The following is a 21,435-nucleotide window of genomic DNA, read 5'->3' as shown; positions in this document are numbered from 1 at the left end:
TCGCATAATCTTGGACAGCGCACCCTTACCAAACTCTGTCTTGACAGCTCGGATCAGGGCCGATCTTGTAAGTCGTAGAAAAGCTAAAAAACCAGCACTGCCCACGCCCAGCCGCGGTAGGGACTTCGAGATATTTCTGGAGATGAACGACTTTCATTCATTCAGTCCGTTAGACCTTATGGATTGGTCGCGGCCAGCGGTCAGGATACTGCTCTTCTTCTAACTGTGACGTCTCGTCGTTGAGTATGTCGTCGTCTCCCATCACACTCCTTAAAAGTGAGCAGAGCCATTGGTCCACCACGTCTTCTGATCTCGGGAACCCAGAGTATACCAAGTTCTTAGCAGCCAAAGGCAAGCTCAAACTTCCAGATAAGCTCAAACTTCCAGATAAGCTCGCCAAGGTCAAGGAACCCCCTCCTGCTCCCAAGCCCGGGTCGCTTGGGAGCAATGGCGACATCATCGTGGCCATCTTCCGAGCCTTCCAGGTCCTTCCCGTCGGTATAGCCTGCGCCGTGCACGTTGCGATACCAATCCTCATGATCAAGACGCTACGCCCTTTCGATATATCGGTGGTGGCCGTCTCGGGTCTCTCGCTGTTCTGGATGGTGGTGGCTATCTTTCTGAGGCATGTCTGGTCATGGTGGATCGTGGGCGTAGATGCCAGTGTCATGGTGGCCTGGCTGGTCCTCTACCTCGTTGGAAGGTTTGCCAATTTCGATAACCAGCTTGGCACCACCATGAGTCTGGCATCGTGGGCCTCGGCAGCCAGTGCCCTGGTCGGTGCTATCGTCTTGGGACTTCACGGCATTCCCTACTATATGAGGAAACGGTATCCTCACTATTATGGCTTACCATCGAACAAAAAAGTGAGTTGCCACCCTCCGGATTTGCGATTGCTAATGTGCGTGCTAAACGAAACCTGCAGGTCAACAGGGACAGTGTGGTATCTAACCTGGACGATAGTTTTCAACCTTCTGGCGGACGCCTTCCGACAGAAAGCATGATCTTTTCGGCCCCGAAGCTTCACCGGCAATTGACGGAAGATCGCCTGCCATCAAGGGCAGGGTCTCAGATAGCCAGCCTGAGAAGCCCTACTACGGCCAGGATACCGGAAGAAAGGGTTGTGCCAGAAGCACCCGGCGTGAGGGAGGTCAGAGGCGCTTTGCTAGTGCCCGAACCGCCCGTCAACCAGAGACGTCCGGTAAAGGGTCGGTTGACGGGGATATCGGTGCTGTCCGAGATCATCGGCACATATGCCAACATGAGCAACACTGACTCGACACCGCCAGTGCCGCAGAAGAACCCGAGCCGCAGGTTCAGAGAATTTGCCGGCAGAGCCAGCCATTTACGAAAGCCGTCCAAGCCCGACGCTGCTATGACGAGACGAGAGACGCGGAGACCATATGGGTTCATCTAGTTATTGTGAACTGGCTTCATGTTATTAATATTATATTCATCCTATACCCTCTAGCAACAATTGTACAGCAGGTCGTCTGCCAGTCTATACCTCCAGCTTCTCATTTGGTAAACAGTAAATAATCAGCGACTTTGTTTGTTGTCGGGTTTTGTTGTTTCGGACCTGTTGACCCTTTTCAGCCATTCAGGTCTGGACCGAGAAGATGAAAACAAACTCAAATCAACACAATAAGTTTGCTACAGCTGTTGTGTGAAATGGGTTGGCGTTGTGTCATGGATGATGCTGGCCAGCTCAATAGAGCTCTAAATTGACATCATCCTTGAAATACAGCACTCAGTGGGCAGACCTCATAGATTTATTTGCATTTACTAGGTACTTACCAGACTCATAGTTACCTTAGGCGTCTTACCAATCCACATGTACTTGTTGTAACAGCCCACTTTGCAGGCACTACTAATGACTGCTACCTGTTCCCGCCGCCAGCTCCAATTCATCGAGCTTACTCTACTAACCTAGTACTACTCAGTATATAGCACTGTATAATCCAGAATCCAGTTAAAGCCGGGTGCCAAGTCCTGCCGATGGATGGTGACTGCCTGGAAATGGACCTCCTCACTGCTCAGGAAGTCAGGCTACTGCTCAGGCGCCTGAGCATGCAGACAGATTGATGAATGATTGATGGTATTCGAGGGGTTCTTTGCTTCTTCTGCTACCCCACTTTCGATACTCGAAACACCCCCATATTATCTGCTAATCCAATTCTCTCATGTCGACTCCTCAAATCCATACCCTCGGCGACTGGGCTGTCCTACCCTCTACCACATTTATTTCCATCACCGGCGCACGCCATGCCAATTGTCCCCACTTGTCCTCTGCCAGGATTCCCGCCGCCCACGACCCGTTAGAACACCCCCAGCTTCCCGGGGCTTCTGTCCGTCTGTCCCGGCAAACTGCGGGACTACCGGAAATGGCTGAGGTCGACACTGCTCCCCAATCGGCGCCGCAGCCGAGGAGGAAATTCGCCGTCCCACCCGTCAAAGTCGCCTGCTTAGCTTGGTAAGGCTGAACCAACCTGCGCACTATTGTATTGTGTCTATGTGTACATGTTGTCAATCGCGATGCTGATTGTTTGGCCGTAGTCGAGGTTCCCGGACAAGATGTAACGGCGAGCGCCCTTCGTGCGCCAGTGTAAGTGGGAAACGCGTCCCCAGAGAGCCCGCGGGCCGCAGCGTCGTGACTGAGACTGAAGTGCGCAGTGTGTTGCCAAAGAACGTCAATGCATCTACAAGCCCAGCAGACGAGGTGGGCCACGTTTTCGCAAGAAGACGCAGCCGCCCGAGACCAGTCAGGAGCCTGACAACCTGGCTCCCAGAGAGCATAAAGGGGATGGCATCAGCCGTATGAAACCTCAATCGCTACGGTGCTTTCCCGATGCTACGAGAAACTAATTAGAGGAATAGTCTCGATAGAAAATTACATTGACCCCGGAGCTGGGTTGAAGAACCTGGGGGATGCACTCGACAATAGTGGCGTCCTCTTCGATAGCTTGTTCATGAACAGCCACTCTGATGGTTCTCAAGCCAATACCTCACCCACCGAGGGTGAGACAAATGACCCTATGGTCAGGGTCTATGACTCGGATGCAGACGTGTGAGTAGACCTATCCTGCCCCCTTTCCGTGATTTCCCATCACCAACCCCAGGTCCCTGGGAGAAAGGGGGCATGTTGCTGGTTCCATGATAGTTCCCACGACTAACCCGGCCGACAGTCTCAATGCCTACTATATATGGATACATCCTTTCTTCCCTATACTACCAGCGCCACATTGTCCACCAGGGCCTGATGAGCCAACACCATTTTTCCAGAATAGACCGAATGATATAGATGAGTCTTCGTCGCCACTTGGTCTGGCTATTTCGGCCTTGCTAGCCCTCATCCCCTGCCCCCAGGACCGCAACTCCCTCGCAGAAGACTCGGTGGTCTTCCGCCGGAAGTATGCCCAGTTTGTCGCACAGGCAGCTATTGAGAGCATAGAATTGGATTCCGAAAGACCAGAATCCTCTGTCGAACCCCGCAAAGCCCTCGAGGAGCCTGATGATGTGCCTCGTCGACCCGCCTTTTGCCCAGATGTTCCTATAGATCTTGAGAGCATCATTGCTCTCAACATACTAAGCGTCTACGAGTATGCCCAAAGAGGAAACTTGAAGAAAACGAAGAACCGTGCCAGTACAGCCATGATGCTTGCTATGGACCTTTCTCTTCACCTCCAGGGCGACGTTGAGGACGCCTACTCGGAATGCAGGCGGCGGGTGTGGTGGATGACCTATATTTGCTACTGCCAAAGCTGCATCGTTAGCAACTCGGTAAGGGAATCAGTTTCGCTAGCCTGGATGCACTATCTAAACTGCCTTCATATTAGCACCCAAGCTTTGCGATATTCACGCCGAGCTTTACAGCCCATGCTCCGACTCTCAAGTCAGATCCTCAGGTTCGTTTCTTTCAGCCAATCAAGCCTACCCCTTACTAATATGGCATTGAAGGCATGGTACTGGTTCATGAAATCCCAACAGGCAATATTGGCCGCGACAGAGTTTGTCATTGATCTCAATAAGGCAATGGCTACCGAAGCAGACATGACTCCTTCGTATCAACGTATGATGGAATTGGAAATATTCCTAAAGCCCTTAGTCACCGAGAGTGAACAGTGGGTTCTGAACTGCCCTATGACACAGCCAGTAAATAATGACGAGGCCGTGGTGGCCCACTCACTGCGATGTATGGCTCGGATCAAGTTGAACAGGTTGGTCACGTCACACCATATTTGGCGATTCTTGCAACTTGGACTAAGTTTATATACAGTGCGCGCATTAAGGTCCATCGCTATTGTGCTTTCTTCGATGCTCCAGTAAGTGCTGTGCTCCTTTTCGTTGCATACTTATCAGAGACGGCTTGCGCGATCCCCGGCCGCTGGGCAGCTGCTGCTCGCTTATATATGCCTCTGCCTTTGCTAATACGCAACCAACAGATATTCTCGGGGAAACACTGCGATCTGAAGGCCATCTCGGAGAAAGATAAAAACACACCCGAACTAATGCTTTGGCCTTCGTGCTGCGATAAGCAGTCGCCCAGCTCCCCTGCATCGTCCCATCACACAGCAGCGAGCTCGTCACCGGCAGGGTCAAACAGCTCCAACGCTCATAGCCAGATAGGACGAGCATACCAGTCGCCTTTGGCTTTAATATTCCCCTTTAGCAGTCACCAGTCAGCCAAGATCTGCCTGAAGTCGTCCCTGAATATTGCGCAAGCGTTTGATTCTTTACCTTACCCCAACCCATCCTCTCAGTTATGCGACCCTCCCTGCTACTTGGCGCTGAGATCAAATGTCATCGCGCCCCGGACGATGCCATCGTTCGCATGCTGCGCTATGCAATGCGCCTACGTGCTCCTCTCGGTTTACGACAAAACACAAGCGACATACCCCCAGGGTACCACCAGCAATGACGTGCTTGTCAATGATCTGTTGGGGCGCCTCCAACAGGGCATGCTTTCTATATTAGCGACGCTTGAGAACTATGGGACTGCTTTCGAAGCTTTGGGCGGAATGAGAGGTAAGCAAGCATGCAGCCCTTCACTTGATATTATTATATGTAATGTTTGATATTGACCAAAATCATTGTTAGACCAAATTCGAGACAAGGTGTATTCGTCAGTGAACTTCGATGCATGAGGGGAACGTAGTGCTCTATATAAGCCCGACAGTATTGTATAGGTCTGGAGTTAAGGATGATTTGTGTAATATATGTTTGTTTATGTATCTAGCTGTGGATCTCAATTACACAGATTTAGGACTTCAACCCCTTATCCTGGCTTCAACGTTATCCCCTGCTTTTCTCCCTAAGTGTATGGCCCAGTGCCTGGTTATGATTTCCCAGTTGAAATTCTGTATCATGCTGTGATGCAGATGTTGTTTTCCTCACTCATTAGGTTTGGGGGCTCAAGATGAATTATGAGATAGGACCCTTTTGGTGATGAGTCTCGAGGGGTGTCCGATCACTCACAAGGCCGGCTTCTTCGTGCCTTCTCGTCCGCCTTTTGCCGCTTCGTCCATTGGCCATCTACTGCGTTGGAAAGTAGGTCAGGAAGCCAGCAAACCGCCCGATGAAATCTGCACTATTGTGCCGTATGAACTCTGCCCGCGAAGCGATGGGAACGTGGCTCCTTCCCTTAGCTCTCCTGTGGGATCTTCGGACAGGACTACTGACCCTTTTATCTATATTAGCACAAACTACGGTTGTACCAGGTATGAAAGGGAGAGCCCGAATACACACTTGTACATGTAACAAGTGCACACCACCATAATACAACCGCGATACTCATAATATATGCCACCCTTTATACTGGAAATATGATGGTCCTCTTGCCGTTTGATGGCCATCGCCTTGAACGCCATACATGCAAGCCCAAGGTTAATCAAGATCGAAACACAGTCTTCCCGTCGTTGTCTTTGTCCGCTGTGTGTTGGCTACCCACGGCCCTGAAGAAGCGCATTTGCATCCCATAATAACACGCGCTCGTCCCAGCCCACAGTAGCAACCCAGCCCCCGACGCCGAACAGGCACCAGTCCACGCCTGTGACGAACTCGGTATGCCGGTTCATCACGCCGAGCTGGACCCCGGGTTTCACGGGCGAAGGGCCTTGCTGCTGCTGCGCCATGGTCGAGCCGTCGGTCCAGAGGCGCACCGTCATGTCGTAGCTGGCGCTGATCAGGATGTCGCGGGCGTGTGGGCTCCAGGCCAGCCGCCGCACGGCGTAGCTGTGGCCCGTCATCAGCGACGCGGGCCCCGCCGAGGGGTTGCGGATGTCGAAGGTGCGGATCACGCGGTCGACGCCGCCCGTGGCGATGACGGTGTCGTTGTACTTATTCCAGTCGTGCGTTAGGATCTCGGCCGGCATCGCGGGCGGCGCCACCCCCGGGGGAAGCAGCACGGCCGGCAGCGCGTGCACGGGGATCTTGGTCGTGAGGTGATACTGCGCGCTCACAGGCGTGCGCAGGTCGAAGATGCGCAGGTGTGAGTCGGTCGAGACGGCCGAGATGATGTGCGGGTTCGACGGGCAGTACGAGGTGCTGTAGGTGCAGTTCCCTACCGGTAACGTCTTGATCGACTCTTGTCTCGCTGGTGACCACTAGCGAGCAGCACAATGTCAGCCAAAGTTATCAATGCGGTGGCAGCAGCATGGGTGGCGGCGGCGATGGGAACACACAATCTTGATGGTCCCGTCCCAAGAACTGGAGGCGAAGGTTTCTTTGGTGACCGGACTCCAGGCCACGGAAAAGGTCTCGCGCTTGTGCTCGTGGAAGTTCATGACGGGGAACTGCGGCATGTTCACGTCGTAGAGCTTGATGGAGCCGTCGCCGCACGCCGCGAGCAGCTGGTTCTCGTTGATCTCGGACCAGGCCAGGTCGTACTGCGCATCGTTCGTGTCGAAGGTCTTTTCGACCTGGATCCCCTGGGGGCCCAGGCCCAGGCAGAACAGCCGCCCATTTCCCACGATACCGTAGTTGGCGGCCGACACGACGGCGATGCGCGAGTCGAAGTAGGGCGAGTATTTGACGGCGTACGGGTTGAATCCAGGCGTCCGGAACTCCAGCATAGACGCCATGGTTCGTGTGTTCTTCACTCGCCCAAAACAAGGAATACCATTCGGTTCATATATATATACACAAGTTGCTACATATAGGGACGGTGAGCCGGAAACTGGGAAAGTTCAGTGTGATTGAGCATTTGGGTCACTGGAAAGCTCCAAAGCTCGTGACGATGATCATTCAACCCCCACCAAAGCCCATCATGCCGAGGCCCCGCCTTCGCTGCCGATTGGAGGCTAGGTTAGTGTGGTTAGGGAGTATTTAGTGTGGACATCAGCCCCGTCCCGCTGGATTAAACACGATTAGAGGGTTTCTAGGCGCCAAGCTGCTAATGGGCTCTCACTACTTGACATGACGCATTATTGTGTTGGTTGCCTAAGTATCTAGGCCGGCCTCACATCTACCTACATACTCTAGTCATCACCAGAGGCGATATTAATTCTTATTGAAATTGCAGATTGCACCGAGTTTATAGGGGCTCAATCAACTACGGATCTTTTAGGGCCTATCTTCGTTGGTTCCTCTCCTCGCAATGAAGGTTCCGCACCTGATATCATAAACGACTGGCTTCCAAAACATCATCATGGAAGCTTTTCTGAAAGGAAGGAAGCGGAAATTGGATACAGCCTCAACATCGGCATATGATGAAGAAGATGACGAGCCCACTGACGTCAAACTTGCCATGCTTTCATCCCTCTACCCTGACTTCAGCCAAGAAGCTCTGCTAGAAGCGTTACTTGCCCACGACGGGTCTGTGAAGGCTGCGGCAGCCTCCTTGACCGATGCAGTCCCATCGCCGGTAAAGAAATCGCATTTCAGTGGCGTGGTGGGTTCCCAGACGTCTTTGAAATTATTCGCATCTCGTACCACTGAGAAGTCTACGTCCCCCCAACAAGCCAAAATTTTGTCTAAGAAAGGGGCTACGCTGCATTTGTACGATCCGGACGATATTGCTGAGCATACACCATGCAGTATCGTCCATAGCTTCCTTCCTCCTGAGATAGCCAACGACCTACTCAAAGAGATGCTGCAGGAGTCCAAGTCGTTTGAAAAGATCACCTTCAAGCTATTTGACAACGTGGTCTCAAGCCCACATACCTCAACATTCTATGTGGAAACAGACCTGGAGTTGCATAACCAGAAGTACGAGTACTTTTACAACGGAGCGAAGCTTACGGTGAGTACTTACTTGATCTAGCAGACAGGATCGGCATGGATGTTACTAGTCCCTAGTATCTTGTATTCAATAGAAGAAACTGACTTGCGTAGGATGTCCGTAAAATCACACCTCAGTTGCTTCGGGTCAAACCGCTTGTTCAAGAAGGAGTAAATAAGGAGATCGAGAAACGCATAAAGACCAAGTACCCTGGCGGTCAAAAGTTGAAGTTCCAGTCCCCCGATCCATGGAAGCCCAATGCCGCTTTTGCCAACTGCTACACCGGACCTCAGGAGAACGTGGGCTACCACAGCGACCAGTTGACATATCTGGGGCCCAGAGCTGTCATCGGCTCCCTGTCGCTTGGAGTTGCCCGGGAATTCCGAGTCAGACGAGTAGTTCCTAAAGCCTCCGATGACAACAGTAAAGAAAACGCCGATGCCGAAGGCCAAATTGCGATACATCTACCTCACAACTCTCTCCTGGTGATGCATGCAGAGATGCAAGAGGAATGGAAGCACTCGATAGCGCCTGCTCAAGCAATCGATCCCCACCCTATCGCAGGCAGCAGAAGAATCAATATCACGTATAGGGACTACAAGCCAAGTCTCCACCCCAAGTTCACTCCGCGGTGCAAGTGTGGCATTCCCGCTGTTCTCAAGGTGGTCCAGAAAAGGAAAGAGAATTGGGGCAAGTATTTCTGGATGTGTCACCGAGGCTATGTCCCCGAAAAGGAGAACTGTTCATTCTTCCAATGGGCAGACTTTGATGACGATGGAAATCCGAGCTGGGATGAAGCTCGGTATAAGAAGGGCAATCCTGCCAAAAACTTGAGCTCTTGATCGCCATAACGCTGTCGAGCGTTGAACAGCCAGCTCGTCGTCAAAAGAACCCTGTCTCGCATAATCAGGGGTTGACATAGGCCGGCTTGAGGTTGTTCCACCCATTCAGATACCGGACCCTCATCTGGGAGAAGTCAACATCGTTCATGATCTTGGCGTTCAAGAACCAGCCGTCCTTAGAGATGGCGTAAAAGATCTGGTTTTTATAAGACAAGCGGGAAGTCTCGCTGCCGTTGAGCTCTTGGAACTTGTTGTCGATGGGCACGCCGCAAATCTCGCAGAAGCCTTTGGCTAGCATTCCGTTACCCATGATGTAGTATGTCAGATGCTCTTGCCCATTCATAACGATCTGGTTCGCCTTGGGGTACAGCCAAGCCACACCAAGCTGCTCTCACGCGTTAGGTTTTGGTTTATACCCAAGCTAGGGGTAACAGCCAGCGTTTGTGTGTGGACGACGTACTCTGCTGCAGATGCTGCAATTGCATTCAGCCATGCCGGAAGAATAGCTCCTGTCCAGCGGCTTGCTCCTTAATGCGAGCGTCACAGCTCCGCAATGACAACTGCCGTGATAGACAGTGCCGCCCCTGACGTTGGCCTGAGGCTCAGGGCCAACAAATAGGGGCGGGTCGTATGGAGGTGGAAAGGAAGCACCGTCAAAGCTAAAAGTAACGTCAGTCCAGCCCAATCGCGGCGGTACTACAGGGGATAAAAGGCTTCGTTAACGTTGCAAAAAGAGATGGCAGCTTTGAGAATGGATTACCGAGTAAGTGCGGAACTTACGGGCGACGCTCAAGGCTATATATATTCAAATCTTGGATTGCTCTTGCCTGGGCCACTGTTATTGCTCTATTCGTCTTTCTCTCTCTCTCTCACACACACACACTAAATCACTGACTGGAAGAATTGCTTACATTGAGGACGAACTGAGGCTCGTCGCCAGGCTGAGGTTCATGCGTGAAACCCCTGGCGAGGAGCGCTGTACCACAGGTGGGACAGAACTATATCAACCACGCGACTATTAGCTCAAACGAAGCAATTCCTCTGAATGCAAACAGAGATACTATCTCACTTTATGGCTCACTAACATTCTCCCAAAGGTATAGTCAGTGAGGTCATCTTCGTCGCCCTTGACCCAATGAAAGGAGTCCTTCGAGGGAGAAACCCAAAGAGCGCCTTTCTTGGTACATATGCTACAGTTGCATTCATTCGCGGCGCGTATCTCGGGGATTTCAGCCTCGTAAACGAACTCTTTGCAGTGGCAGTTGCCACGATAGGTTTTGAGCAGCCCTTGCGGTTCTGCCATGGCTCTCGTCTGTACTTGGCTGCTTGTCGGGGTTCTCAAAGAACTGGCGAGCTGAGGTGGCAAAGGGGAAATGGAAGAAACGGCCGGCAATCAAAATCGACGGAAGTCCGTCCAGCCTTATAGGGACTGGCATCTTACACATCATTCGCCACGGCTGCATGCGACTTCCCCACAGTTGCATCGGCACAGGACCTCGCACTTTTCGCAGCTTATCTCCGGGCGCACACAAGATTCTATCTTCATTTGTCCAGCAATATTACGTATGGTATTAGCAAATTTCAAACCGCTCCTATCTAGAGGTCAGGATCATCCAACTGTGTCTGGCGATTGGCCTCATAACGTGCTTCGTCTCTGGTGAGATTCGGCCCTTCCGGGAACGCTCCCTGAGCCCGGACATAGGTCCATTTACCCTTCCACCGCTGGTCGGCATCCAACCACTTGGACCACAGTCCAATGTCTCTGGGCCTGTTTATAATCATCCGGGTGGGGTTTTCCGCTGCTTTCGACCCGTCGAACTCCTTCTGCGCCTCCGTGCGACTATCCACGGCCGAAGGCCGGTAGTTGTACGCATCTGCCGAGCTGGCGAACCCGGGGAACTCGATGGCGAGCCGCCCGTAGTACTCGGACTTCTCGATGGCGCGGTGCGCGCACGCGGACGCCATCAGCTTCCGCGCGAGCTCGCTGTTGAAGCCCTCCTGGATCGGCTGCCAGAAGGACTCGACGAACTGCCCGCGCTGCGTCCCCCACTGAAACCGCAGCCGCCGGAACAGCTCGTGCGCGTACAGGTAGCACTGGTGGCCCGTGGCCCAGGCGTTCCAGTCTTGCAGGACATCTGGTACGTCAAATACGTCATCTATCCACGAGTCATCGTCCACGCGAATGTGCGCGTGTTCCAGCAGCAGAGGCAGTCGTTGAACGATCGAATCTCCGCGGTGCTCCAAGTTTGGGTCGCTCTCGGGTCGGGGGTCTATGATGGCAATCTGGGACGCGTAGCGATCGTATAAGTCCGTGCTCAGCTCGATGGTCTCGATGCGCATCACGATCAAGACCCAGGACCCCCTGTTTACACCGCCGTTGGTTGGTCGGTTCTCCCGGAACTGGTAGGGCCAGAAGACGTACTCGGCCTGCCGCATTTGCATCATGAGGTTTTGGTAGTTAACCCAGACGTCCTCCCCATCTACTGCACTCTGGGGCTCCCACTTCTTCAGCTCCTCGTCGAGTTCCTTCTGGTTGCACTCGAAGAAGGCGCAGCCGTCCAAGTTGAGGACGAGCGCGATGTCTGGCTCCTGCAGCCAGGCCTGGTCCCACAGCAGGGCCGACACCATGCTGCGCGGGGTGATCTCGTCGTTGATTCTCTCCTGCAGCCGGTTCATGGCGTTGAGGGGCACGGCGAAGTTGCTTAGGGGCGGGCACCCCGCGTTGGCCAGGCGAGGGTTGACGGTCGTTTACCACGCTTTGGCTGTGGTCGACGGCGATGCGTGCCACCTTCAGCCGGGGCGTCAGCTCGTTCAAGGCGACATCTTGGCCTTGGAGGTATTGGCCGCGTGTCCTTTTGCGCGTGGCGGACGACTTGCCATCTGTTGCCACGCCCGCCTCGAACTTTCTCTTATCCCCCTTGCCCTGCGTCGCGGGCTGGTTCATGTTTTCTGAAGTGCGGTTTTGGTGTCTGCGGCACTTTGCTATGCTCTATAATTTGTAAGAAATGAAGATGTTCAGAAAACATGTAGTTTAGCAGGGAAATCTACGATAACCGAAGAGCCAGGCAGTTGACACCAGCTTTCTATACTGCTAATAAAGGACACCAGATTCGTTCGTACCAAAGGCAGCATTGTCCACCGGATGCGGAAGGGGTCGACAATGATGCCTCAAACTGGTCTCTATAGCGTCCCTTTGAGACCATATGGTACTATGGGAGTCTCTTTCAAAAACCCGTCGATCATTGTATGAACGAGGCCACATTTTCAGATACACTTGACTGGCTCCTAACTTACACGAGGTACATGCAACCTCCAAACGAGAATATTCATATGTACCTTGCATCTCAGCTTGGAAAATATATGTGTATAGTTGATTAGGTGGTAGTAACATTTTACAACCCGTACTCAGCTAGGTATATGAATGCATATGATATCTCTATCATAGAGTCGCATGGGGTGGGTAGGTAAGTACCTGTATGTTGGTATTGTTAGTGCGCTCCACACTAATGATATGCCCACTAAACAAGTAGTCGAGTCCAACCTCTCGTAATAAGCCACGATGATGTACAACCAGTATGATACCCACCACTTATCTTGCCAACGTTCTGAAACCATTCTTTTCCATGCTTTTTCTTCCGATTGTGCAGCTGGCATCTACTACAGAAGCTGTCACTCGTTGATTGCGTTACGCAGAAGAGCGCACAGCATTCTCTGTTGGTCGATTGATTGGATGCTTCTTGGGGGGGGGGGGGCTAGTGGGTCTAGGCAGCGTTACCGTTGAGTCTCGCCCACTGGCTCCAAACCGATCGGCCGGTTGCTGCGGCGCCCCTCCAGCGCAATCTGCATCTATTGTCAGCACTCCAGCGCCATTCATTATTTTTGTTATTTCGGAGGCTGACAAACGCTCTCGTTTCGTCCTTGCCCGAACAGACGCGCAGCTCCCACCATGCCAATGCTGCGTTTACCTGCTTGGAGATTTGTGCTTTCTTGAATTGCGCTCTGTTCAGTTATTATCATCTTTACTAGAGAGTAGACTGTTTCTTCATGCCATCTTTCCCGCGTCGCTCTGGAAACCTGCGGGATTGAATAAGCCTTAATAAGTCGCAATGCCACCACCGCCGCCTTTAGTAAAGACTGTACGCAGTCTCGCGCACGACTTCGCATCCCATCTCCCGACCGAGTCGCCATTCCGTTCAAGAAACCAGCCGCAGTCGCCCGCCACCCCCACACGGACCCTGAGCCTCGCCTCGACGGTGACGAGGTTATTCCCGCGGCTCGCGACCGGTGTCTCGACCGTGCCCCAGGATACGGCAACGCGCCCTCGGGGCCCGAGCCGGGGTGGGTGGTGGGCATCGTGCTGGGGTCCATCGCCGGCTTCCTGCTCGTCCTCTGGCTGGTCTACACGTGCGTCAACCTGGGCAACGGCCGCGGCAACACCAACGTCATCGTCGAGACCGAGGGCTCCCTCGTGTCGGGCTCCGTCGTGACGCGCAAGTCCCGCAAGCACCGGCGCAGCCAGCGGCACCACTCGCGCTCGCGCTCCGTCGGGCGGCGGCGCGAGACGGTCGAGATGCGCGAGGAGCGCGTCGTGCCGCCGCCCCCCGAGCGCATCGTCGTCGAGGAGACGACGACGGCGCGCAGGAACCGTGGGCCGCCCCCGCAGCGCATGTCCGGGCCCCCGCTCCCGCCTCCGCCCATGAGCGACGAGTCTGACGACGAGGTCGTGGTCATCGAGGAGCACACGCCGCCGAGGAGGCGCGAGAGCAGGCGCCACCGGAGGAGAAGCAGCGAGCGGCGCAGCAGCGGGTATAGAGACGTCGACCCATACCGCTACGCGGGCGGCGACGAGCCGATGCGGAGTATGAGTCGCCGCCGCAGCGAGTCGCGCCGACGATACGATTAGAGAGAAATGATGCGTCACGTTTTGTTGTCACGTTATAATGGAAGCAGCTAGCGGATACCAGGTCTCAGGGGGTACACACAATGTATGATTTTCGAGCTACCAGAGGAGTTCACTGGACATAATTGGCGAAGAGGACACTTATGTTCTCCATCGAGGACCTGACCTACTTTGGTGATGTACTTTTCTGTCCGCATACACAAGCCAGGACAGGCGGTAGTGGTTCTGAGATCAGTCATTGGGATGGGTCGTTATGGAAAAACTGTACATCGTTAGATAATTCTTCATTTTATGCGCCGCTCCGCCTCTCGCATGCGGTATCGCGGTCAAAAACAGTTGGATTCAAGCAGTACGCGCAGTAGCAAACTCATAACCACTGGCCTAGCGAGCCTGGCCTTCGGGCTCTGGGCTTCAAACGATCTGAACGTAAGACTTTCGGCTGGGCAACATGTTACATACTTAAGTACTTTACCTAGGCAATCGCATACTCGTAATCGTCAAAGAGAGCTAAACTAAAAGGTGATTTGTGGTGGACAGTGAGTAACTGCGTCCCGAGGCTCGAGCATGACATTCAGGCTTTCGGTGCAAGTGGATTCTGGACTCGGTTCTTATTTTCACATGTTTATTTCGACCTCCCTCGTACCAAGGGGGCGACATAGACATGCCTCGGACGCTTCATATCTCAATCATCCAGTTGTTGCTTTTACTTGAACCTGCCACAAATGATTTCAGATTCGTTGGAATATAGGTGCCCAGAACAGAATTGAGCTTTGGGTGACACGAAGGTACAAACAGGATTGAGCTTCCCGTAATAAAGGTGCATTTTATTTGAAGGAGCTCGAGCTGCTGCTGACTTATAAGTTTACAAGCAGGCACGCCCCGGCCACCGGCACCTCATCCATGCGACTTCCCCTGATGGAAGAAAGCGCTAACGTAACGTTAGCGAGATGACATCATCATACAGGGGCAGGTGCCGCCGAGGCCTTCGCAACTTCTGATGACTTACGGAGCAATGGCACTTCGTTTCGTTTCAGCATCCAGGTAGAAATACAACAATTGTTCTTCTCGTCTTCAACTCTACCTGTCCGACAATCTCAATCCCCATCACAGCCATCTGTCTCCTCACCATAGCTCAAAACTCCCTTGCAATGGACCATCCAGTCCGCGAAATCGACGGCATCGTCACCACGCTCTGCGAAGGCAGCGCCGACGACCAGAAGGCCATCTTGGACGACTATTTCACCCCAGATGCCTACTTCATTCATCCTTTGTGCAGAGTGCCCTCCTTCTCAGGAGTAGACCTGCCCTTCCTCGGGAGAATCGATTCTCGTACCTTTGTCGGCTTCATTTACCAGTGGTATCGTATTCTCAGCCCCAAAATCGAGATCCATGTCGACTCCAGAGTGCTCGACCAACAGCACAACTTGCTGTACCTCACCATGCGCCAGGTCTTCACGCTTTGGTTTGTCCCCTTCAGCCTGTGGCAATCCCACGCCAAACTCGTCACCGTCCTTGAGCTGGCACACCTTCCCGTCGACGAGGACGGCCGACCGGCAGATGCCAACACAATCATTCCCCCTGGCGACAAGACTGCGCGCTTCCGCTATTTTATCAAAGGCCAGGAGGATCTTTACCAGGCCAACGAATGGCTCAAGTTCATTGCTCCCTGGGGCGGCTCTCTCACCTGGGTCACGGGGCAGCTTGTGTCGACTATTGTGTGCGCCTTGTGTGTCTTGATTTTCTGGCCACTGACGTTTCTGGAGCCGCATGGATTGAAGCAGTCGAAAATCTAGGGGTTTCTCGTTGTTACCATGTTTCGGATCCTCACTCCTTTATTCCTCCTGGTGCTATGGTCGGAGAGATTCGTACTCGTTTTCCTGCTGAGAGGATGCAGAAAGATGTATGGAATATTGCTGGGCGCAATGCGACACCATCTGAACCTGGATGATGACGACGATTTCGACCGACAACCTGACTCGGCAAAGACTCACCTGGTGTACGGAGAAAAGCACATTTTAGCGAGGCCTGTAGATGATTTCAAGCTACAGCTGTACATAGATGGGCTGTGCGTCCCATCTATGCAAGAAGTCATCCCTCTAGCCACCGAAACTGACAGCCGCAATGGCGATCGACCGGATGCTGTCGAAGCTGTGACCGAGGCCATAGCAGCCATACAACGGAAGCTACTGCGAATAATATTATCACAAGATAATACATAATGTTATCCCCGTGTCTGAAGCCACGGAAACTGGCAGCAAGGGTAAGGCATGTGGTCTTGGTATCTACACCGATGAGTCCGTCGTTGTCGATGGTAACACCGACTACCATCCAGGTGGCTCATCGGGTTGATCTGGAGAGTGGCCTCGCTGACTTGGGGACTGATTGGCCTTATGAGTCTGTTGCCATGACGATTGCGAGAAAGAAGATGTCGGAGAGATCGAGGGAGTAAACGATGGATTGCGGGGAAATAATGTCAAGCAAGCTTTCTTTATCACTACAACGGGATAATTGTTAACAGAAAACGGGGTGCCTCAAAAAGCCATCAGACGGTTATACTATATCCCATTCCAAGTTACCGTAACAGTTTTACATTACCGCTGTAGCAGGTGATACAACAGCATTGATGTTCACTACTGGAATGGGATGTCTTGACCTCACTTTTAACACGCCATACCGTTACTACAACTGCTGAGAGCTGTCTCATGGTCAGCGAGCTGCACTTGGCCTAATCGAAGAAGGAAGCCCCGGGGCTGTAGGCAAAGAGATACCAAAGAGTCTCAAGGGGGACGTCTCAGGCAGAAACGAAAAAAACTAAGTAAATTATCATAGGGTATTATCTTTGCAGTATGCATGACAGTTCCATCAATCGATTCATATCCCGAGAAACAAGCCAAATCCAGTCCGACCCAATCCCATCGAAGATGGTGACCAGACATTCGTCTGTTTTAAGCGATTATATCCCATATTCCCTCTAATCCCTCTTCCCAAGCCTTTGAAAATTCATGACCGTGACAATCAACTCTACAGGCTCCGATATTTTCTGCCGATTAATCATCTTCCTTCACTTCGTCACCCGCCACCGCCGCCTCCCGTCTGGCCGCCGAAGAAGAAGCCGTCAAACAGGTCGAGTTGCTGCCCGTCGCTGAAATCGTGATGCGTGCCCTCCCAGCCCAGGCCGAAGCCGAGGTCCATCTGCTGCTCGCCGCTCATGTCACCGTCGAAGGCGCCGGGCCCGCCCATGTTGGCCAGGCCCTGCAGGAAGCCCATGCCCTGGAGGTCGGCGTAGTTGAGCTGCTGCCCGCCGGGCGTAAAGGCCGAGGATGTCGGCGATGTTGTGTGGTTCAGGATGTTGGCCATGCTGGTTCCCGGGGCCGAGACGGGCGTGGCGAGGCTGGCCACGGAGATGGGGGACTGCACCTGCTGGCCCGCAGGGGATGGCAAGAGAACGGGGTCGATGGACGAGTTATCTGGACCTGTGTTCGTGTCGGGGCTAGCACTATTGCTCAGGTTCGTGGTCGCCAGGCCGCGCAGCATGGAAAAGCCGTCTGGGTCTGGCTTGATGCTTGGCATCGAAAGACTGAACTGCTGGTTCGGTTGCATGGGGCGCAACTGGTTGGAGAAATTGTTCATGGCAAATCCATCAGTTGACGGAGTCGAGGTCATGTCGAATTGGGACTGAGGGGTTGGCCGGAAATTGGCCTGTTCCATCGATGCCCGGTACTGATGTTGCTTTTGGCGGTTCGCAGTCGCATCACGAGCCGAAATGTAGTCTCGGTCATGGCTCCCCTTGGAGCTATGTTTGGACCGATTGACAATTCGGCCGAAGCCACCTTTCGAGGAAGCCATTTTGATTGTGGCTTTTGACGTACGATCGAAAGCATCCCGACACGCCTCTGCTGGGGGGCATTTCTCGATGAGATCGGAGAAGACCGACGTAGCTGCAAGTATCGTGAAGTCGACCTCGTCATTGCTCTATTGTTTATTGTTAGCCAGATTCCGGAAGAAGAAAGAATAGTTATGGCAAACTTACCAGCCGGCTTCGTACTATACGTGAATGCCAGATGGCATAAAGATACGAAATGCCTGCCATGAACAGATGATGCGTTGCTAAGTAGGTGTAGTTGACGAGACCCATGACATGTAATTGTCGGTATAGACGAATGATCTTTTGTCCTGCTTCCGCAACTTTGAGGTAGACTCTTTCTACATCTTCCCCTTGCTCCGCCGGGTAGATCGAGGGGCTATCCATCTCTTTCGAGGTGTTGTATTCGCCCTCGAACATAGCAGGGATGCTAAGACTTTGTCTATACAGCATAATTATGGCTTGCCAGTAGTTGAGGTCTAAGAACTCGGTGGAGAAGGCCACGCCTGAATCTTCCCTTGTAGGGGAACTGTTTTTCCATTCCAATAGACGTCTGTCGATATCTCTCCTCCAAGATCGGAATGAGTCAAATCGGTCTAGGAATGGAGAAGGCAGATGCGTGTGCATGTACTTGTTGCCACTGTTTTGGCCCGTTTTCCTCGCAATGAGTGCTTGCTGGTACTGAAGAACCTGGAGGATTTCCGACTGTAGCAGGCGAAGACGGAAGTAGTGGTAGGCAACAATCTTATAGGAGCTTTCGGTCCCAGATGGTGGATTGAGGCCGGAAAGCGTTATGTACTTGTCGTCTAGGAGCGAGGGGAATTCCGTGGTGACGACCTGATCCGACACCCCGAAAGGCCGGCCGACGCAAGCGCTAACGAGTCGATCGAAGGAGTATGTGCACCACCAGAGCCTTCTTCGCATATCTCGCACATACTCGCGTCTTCCTTTCTCCTTCCAGTACGCCTCACGTGGATTTTCGGCCTCTGCGGGCGGTCCAGGGTTACCATTGGGCAGACCAACTTCCACATCTTTGCCGTCCTCATAATGAAGACCGAGATCGACGGCCAAGCGGACAGCTACGCCGACGATGTACCTGCGGGCTTATTAGTGACGAACTGAAACACAGCTTCTATAAAACTTACCACAAGCCAGGGGGAACTGGACGAAGCAAGGCAAAGTTGGCAAGCAACAGCACAGCTTGTAGCTCTTCTAGCCCGCCCCCACTGATGCTTAGACATGCCTCCAAGTGGACAATAGCACTGGCATGGTACTCTTCAGGCTGGGCTTGTCTGGACCCTTTTGCTTCGCCATTACCTTCCGTAGGTTTGAAGGCCTGCCCATCCATGATAATACCGCCACCAATAGCGAAGACCATATTTAGAATGTACAGCTCCCTTGGACCCCTGATCCTGCCTTCACTGGCGTAGGCTAGTTCAAACATTTCCATGAAGTTGACGCGATGTAGGACGGGTATCTGGGGGTTGGCATGTTCAAAGTACAAGTTCACCAATTTCAGGGCCAGTTCCTTGTTAGGAAACTCGGCCTGGCTGATAGTGGGCTTGGTATGCAAGCCAAAGAACGAGTCTCGCATTGAAGTGCCCGATGCAACGGCTCCATTGCCAGCTATCGGTTTATACGGACGTGCGCCCCCAGTCTTGTCGGAGCTCGACCGCTGGTCGCCCATAGAGGATTGGACTGCAGCAAACACCACTCGCGCAAAGGAGACGCCATTGGCTGACCCGAGTTGCCTCTTGGAGGGTGCGATCCCACGATTGGTGTTATGATTTTGCCTGCCATTATCGTTCGCATTGCCGTCTTGACGTAATGGTGCGCGGCGGTCTGGTGAGTCGTGTGGGCCGGGTTGGTTGCCATCGGTCGGTGAGACACCAGCGCCACCGTCCGCGCCTGTCCGAGAGCAGTGATCGAGGTCCTCCGAGGGCGGAAACTGAATGATGTTGGCGCGTAGCAGCGCCTCTAACTGCTCGACGCGCGTTTCGAGATAGTAGACATAGCTAGAATTACGTCAGCGTACCGCCGACACAACTGAACACGGAACTTGCGCAAGGTTGCGCATTTTCCCCGCAGAGTAGCGGTAAGAGAATAGAGCCATTGACTAACCTCCGAGGAATCTCTCGCTTCGTTATAGGGTCATAGCCTACACAGGGCACTCGAGCTTTCTCGCAGCTCGCACAGCTCGGAAGCTTTTGGTCGCAGCGGTTCTTGCGCAGGCGGCAGCGGTTGCAGGCGCTAACATTGCGGAAATTGCTGCTCTGTCCGATCTTAACTCCAGTCGCAGCATCGGTTGGCGACTGATCGGTGGCAGGCGATGTCGGAGCAGCTGGCGCGGCGGTGTTCGGGGAGGCTCTCTCGGGCGAGGACCGCCTTGGTCGTTTGGGCGGATGGGTGTCCGGAGTGGGCGATGAGTGCGTCGACATTGGTAAATTCGCAGCTCGGGCTGACTTGTCGAGCACACACAGACAATGATGGCTGCCCACTGACGGAGAATCGAGCTCGAACTCTGGCGCGTAAGCTGGCGCAAGGTGCAACAAGTAGCTGCAGCTTTTGTCGACTGGCGAATCCCAAGTTTGACAATGCCTAACCCCCCATTTCTGTAGTATCGCGGTTTTTTTGGGATTCGGGGGATCCGAGGCTTCCTTCGTAAGAGCTTTGGTGGCAGCTATAATGCGGGGAGGGGAACGAAGCTCTTGAGAAACAAAAGTGAGAAAGAGCGTAGTCCAGACCGCAAGATGATGCTTCGCAGCGACAAAGCTACCTAGCAGTAGCTTTTGCTCGTTAATGAAGTCTTGTGAATGATGATGTCCAGCTGCGACCTTGAATAAGTCGGTACGATAGGTATGCTGATGACTGTTGGTTGGTCGCAAAGTGAGAAGAATTGGCGGGTAGGCTAAGGTGAAGGAGGATGGGGAAGGCTAGGCTCAATTACGTATATAGATGATGACATATACATCTATATAGTATATACCAATTGAACTGAAGATGCCTCATGTAACCGTCAATGAGGTATTTAGCAAGAGTTGGGCAGTTGTCACGTCAAGTTAGATAGGTAGGTAACACAGCGAGTGGTAGGAGATGAGCTTGAGCTTGAGGATAGGCAGGACAGACAGGTTGGTAGCTTGATTGATTGATAGCTTGCTTGATACGAGAGATTCGAGATAACACACTGTCGGGACCATCTAGGATAAGCAAGCTACATGGGTCAGCCGAGTCCTACTCTGCCTTTCTTACCTACATACATTGACATACGTAAGTCATGTCAATACCAGTTTGTGACGGAAGGCATTTGCCCTGAGGGGCGCGGCATAGCAAATGCATTTGAGCAATTGGCTTTTCTCTGCCACCAGCTGACGAGGATTTCTGACGAGGGTGGCAGGGTGGAGGGGTCCTTGGCTGGCATTGATAAGGATCAAAGGGAAAAGAATGATCTACCTTCGCGCCCCATGCAGCCATGGCCTCTCTCTCTCCACAGTCCGCTCCGCTCTGCCCGAACTCGTTGGAGGATTGGGAACGTGGAACCCCCACACTTGACACTACCCACTCTCTCCCCGAGATCCCAAACGCCAACCTGCCAGACTGCTTGACAAATGCCAAA

At 53.0% G+C, this 21,435-nt stretch overlaps 9 protein-coding genes across 9 annotated transcripts; 4 read left to right on the top strand and 5 right to left on the bottom strand.

Annotated features, from left to right (window-relative positions):
- Positions 1–635: 635 nt before the first annotated feature.
- On the bottom strand, positions 636–1,413 carry PG994_000316 (uncharacterized protein; the record flags this gene model as incomplete). The annotated part of the gene is made up of 3 exons (XM_066851725.1): positions 636–811; positions 853–952; positions 1,096–1,413. The coding sequence occupies 3 exons, from the start codon at positions 1,411–1,413 to the stop codon at positions 636–638; spliced, it is 594 nt and encodes a 197-aa protein (XP_066722357.1).
- A 770-nt stretch (positions 1,414–2,183) lies between these two features.
- On the top strand, positions 2,184–5,144 carry PG994_000315 (uncharacterized protein; the record flags this gene model as incomplete). The annotated part of the gene is made up of 10 exons (XM_066851724.1): positions 2,184–2,473; positions 2,557–2,605; positions 2,674–2,815; positions 2,878–3,067; positions 3,186–3,780; positions 3,837–3,905; positions 3,958–4,217; positions 4,277–4,322; positions 4,443–5,025; positions 5,098–5,144. 10 exons carry the CDS (start codon positions 2,184–2,186, stop codon positions 5,142–5,144), a joined length of 2,271 nt encoding a protein of 756 aa, XP_066722356.1.
- A 795-nt stretch (positions 5,145–5,939) lies between these two features.
- PG994_000314 (uncharacterized protein) lies at positions 5,940–7,079 on the bottom strand (the record flags this gene model as incomplete). The annotated part of the gene is made up of 2 exons (XM_066851723.1): positions 5,940–6,602; positions 6,681–7,079. 2 exons carry the CDS (start codon positions 7,077–7,079, stop codon positions 5,940–5,942), a joined length of 1,062 nt encoding a protein of 353 aa, XP_066722355.1.
- Positions 7,080–7,645: 566 nt separating this feature from the next.
- On the top strand, positions 7,646–9,060 carry PG994_000313 (GRF zinc finger domain-containing protein; the record flags this gene model as incomplete). Its single annotated transcript, XM_066851722.1, has 2 exons — positions 7,646–8,239; positions 8,332–9,060. The coding sequence occupies 2 exons, from the start codon at positions 7,646–7,648 to the stop codon at positions 9,058–9,060; spliced, it is 1,323 nt and encodes a 440-aa protein (XP_066722354.1).
- A 64-nt stretch (positions 9,061–9,124) lies between these two features.
- On the bottom strand, positions 9,125–10,363 carry PG994_000312 (glutathione-dependent formaldehyde-activating enzyme; the record flags this gene model as incomplete). Its single annotated transcript, XM_066851721.1, has 4 exons — positions 9,125–9,445; positions 9,521–9,756; positions 9,956–10,058; positions 10,130–10,363. 4 exons carry the CDS (start codon positions 10,361–10,363, stop codon positions 9,125–9,127), a joined length of 894 nt encoding a protein of 297 aa, XP_066722353.1.
- Positions 10,364–10,656: 293 nt separating this feature from the next.
- On the bottom strand, positions 10,657–11,736 carry PG994_000311 (uncharacterized protein; the record flags this gene model as incomplete). The annotated part of the gene is made up of 1 exon (XM_066851720.1): positions 10,657–11,736. The coding sequence occupies one exon, from the start codon at positions 11,734–11,736 to the stop codon at positions 10,657–10,659; it is 1,080 nt and encodes a 359-aa protein (XP_066722352.1).
- Positions 11,737–13,166: 1,430 nt separating this feature from the next.
- Positions 13,167–13,963, top strand: PG994_000310 (uncharacterized protein; the record flags this gene model as incomplete). The annotated part of the gene is made up of 2 exons (XM_066851719.1): positions 13,167–13,203; positions 13,272–13,963. 2 exons carry the CDS (start codon positions 13,167–13,169, stop codon positions 13,961–13,963), a joined length of 729 nt encoding a protein of 242 aa, XP_066722351.1.
- A 1,145-nt stretch (positions 13,964–15,108) lies between these two features.
- Positions 15,109–15,753, top strand: PG994_000309 (Flavin-binding monooxygenase-like protein; the record flags this gene model as incomplete). The annotated part of the gene is made up of 1 exon (XM_066851718.1): positions 15,109–15,753. One exon carries the CDS (start codon positions 15,109–15,111, stop codon positions 15,751–15,753), a length of 645 nt encoding a protein of 214 aa, XP_066722350.1.
- Positions 15,754–17,029: 1,276 nt separating this feature from the next.
- On the bottom strand, positions 17,030–20,260 carry PG994_000308 (c6 zinc finger domain containing protein; the record flags this gene model as incomplete). Its single annotated transcript, XM_066851717.1, has 4 exons — positions 17,030–17,932; positions 17,991–18,918; positions 18,968–19,837; positions 19,944–20,260. 4 exons carry the CDS (start codon positions 20,258–20,260, stop codon positions 17,030–17,032), a joined length of 3,018 nt encoding a protein of 1,005 aa, XP_066722349.1.
- Positions 20,261–21,435: the final 1,175 nt, after the last annotated feature.

The sequence above is a fragment of the Apiospora phragmitis genome (genome assembly GCF_038363925.1).
Source record: "Apiospora phragmitis strain CBS 135458 chromosome Unknown utg000001l:1.0-2902119.0:1.0-2906034.0, whole genome shotgun sequence".
Taxonomy (NCBI): domain Eukaryota; kingdom Fungi; phylum Ascomycota; class Sordariomycetes; order Amphisphaeriales; family Apiosporaceae; genus Apiospora; species Apiospora phragmitis.
This window is presented reverse-complemented; position numbering and strand designations above follow the sequence as displayed.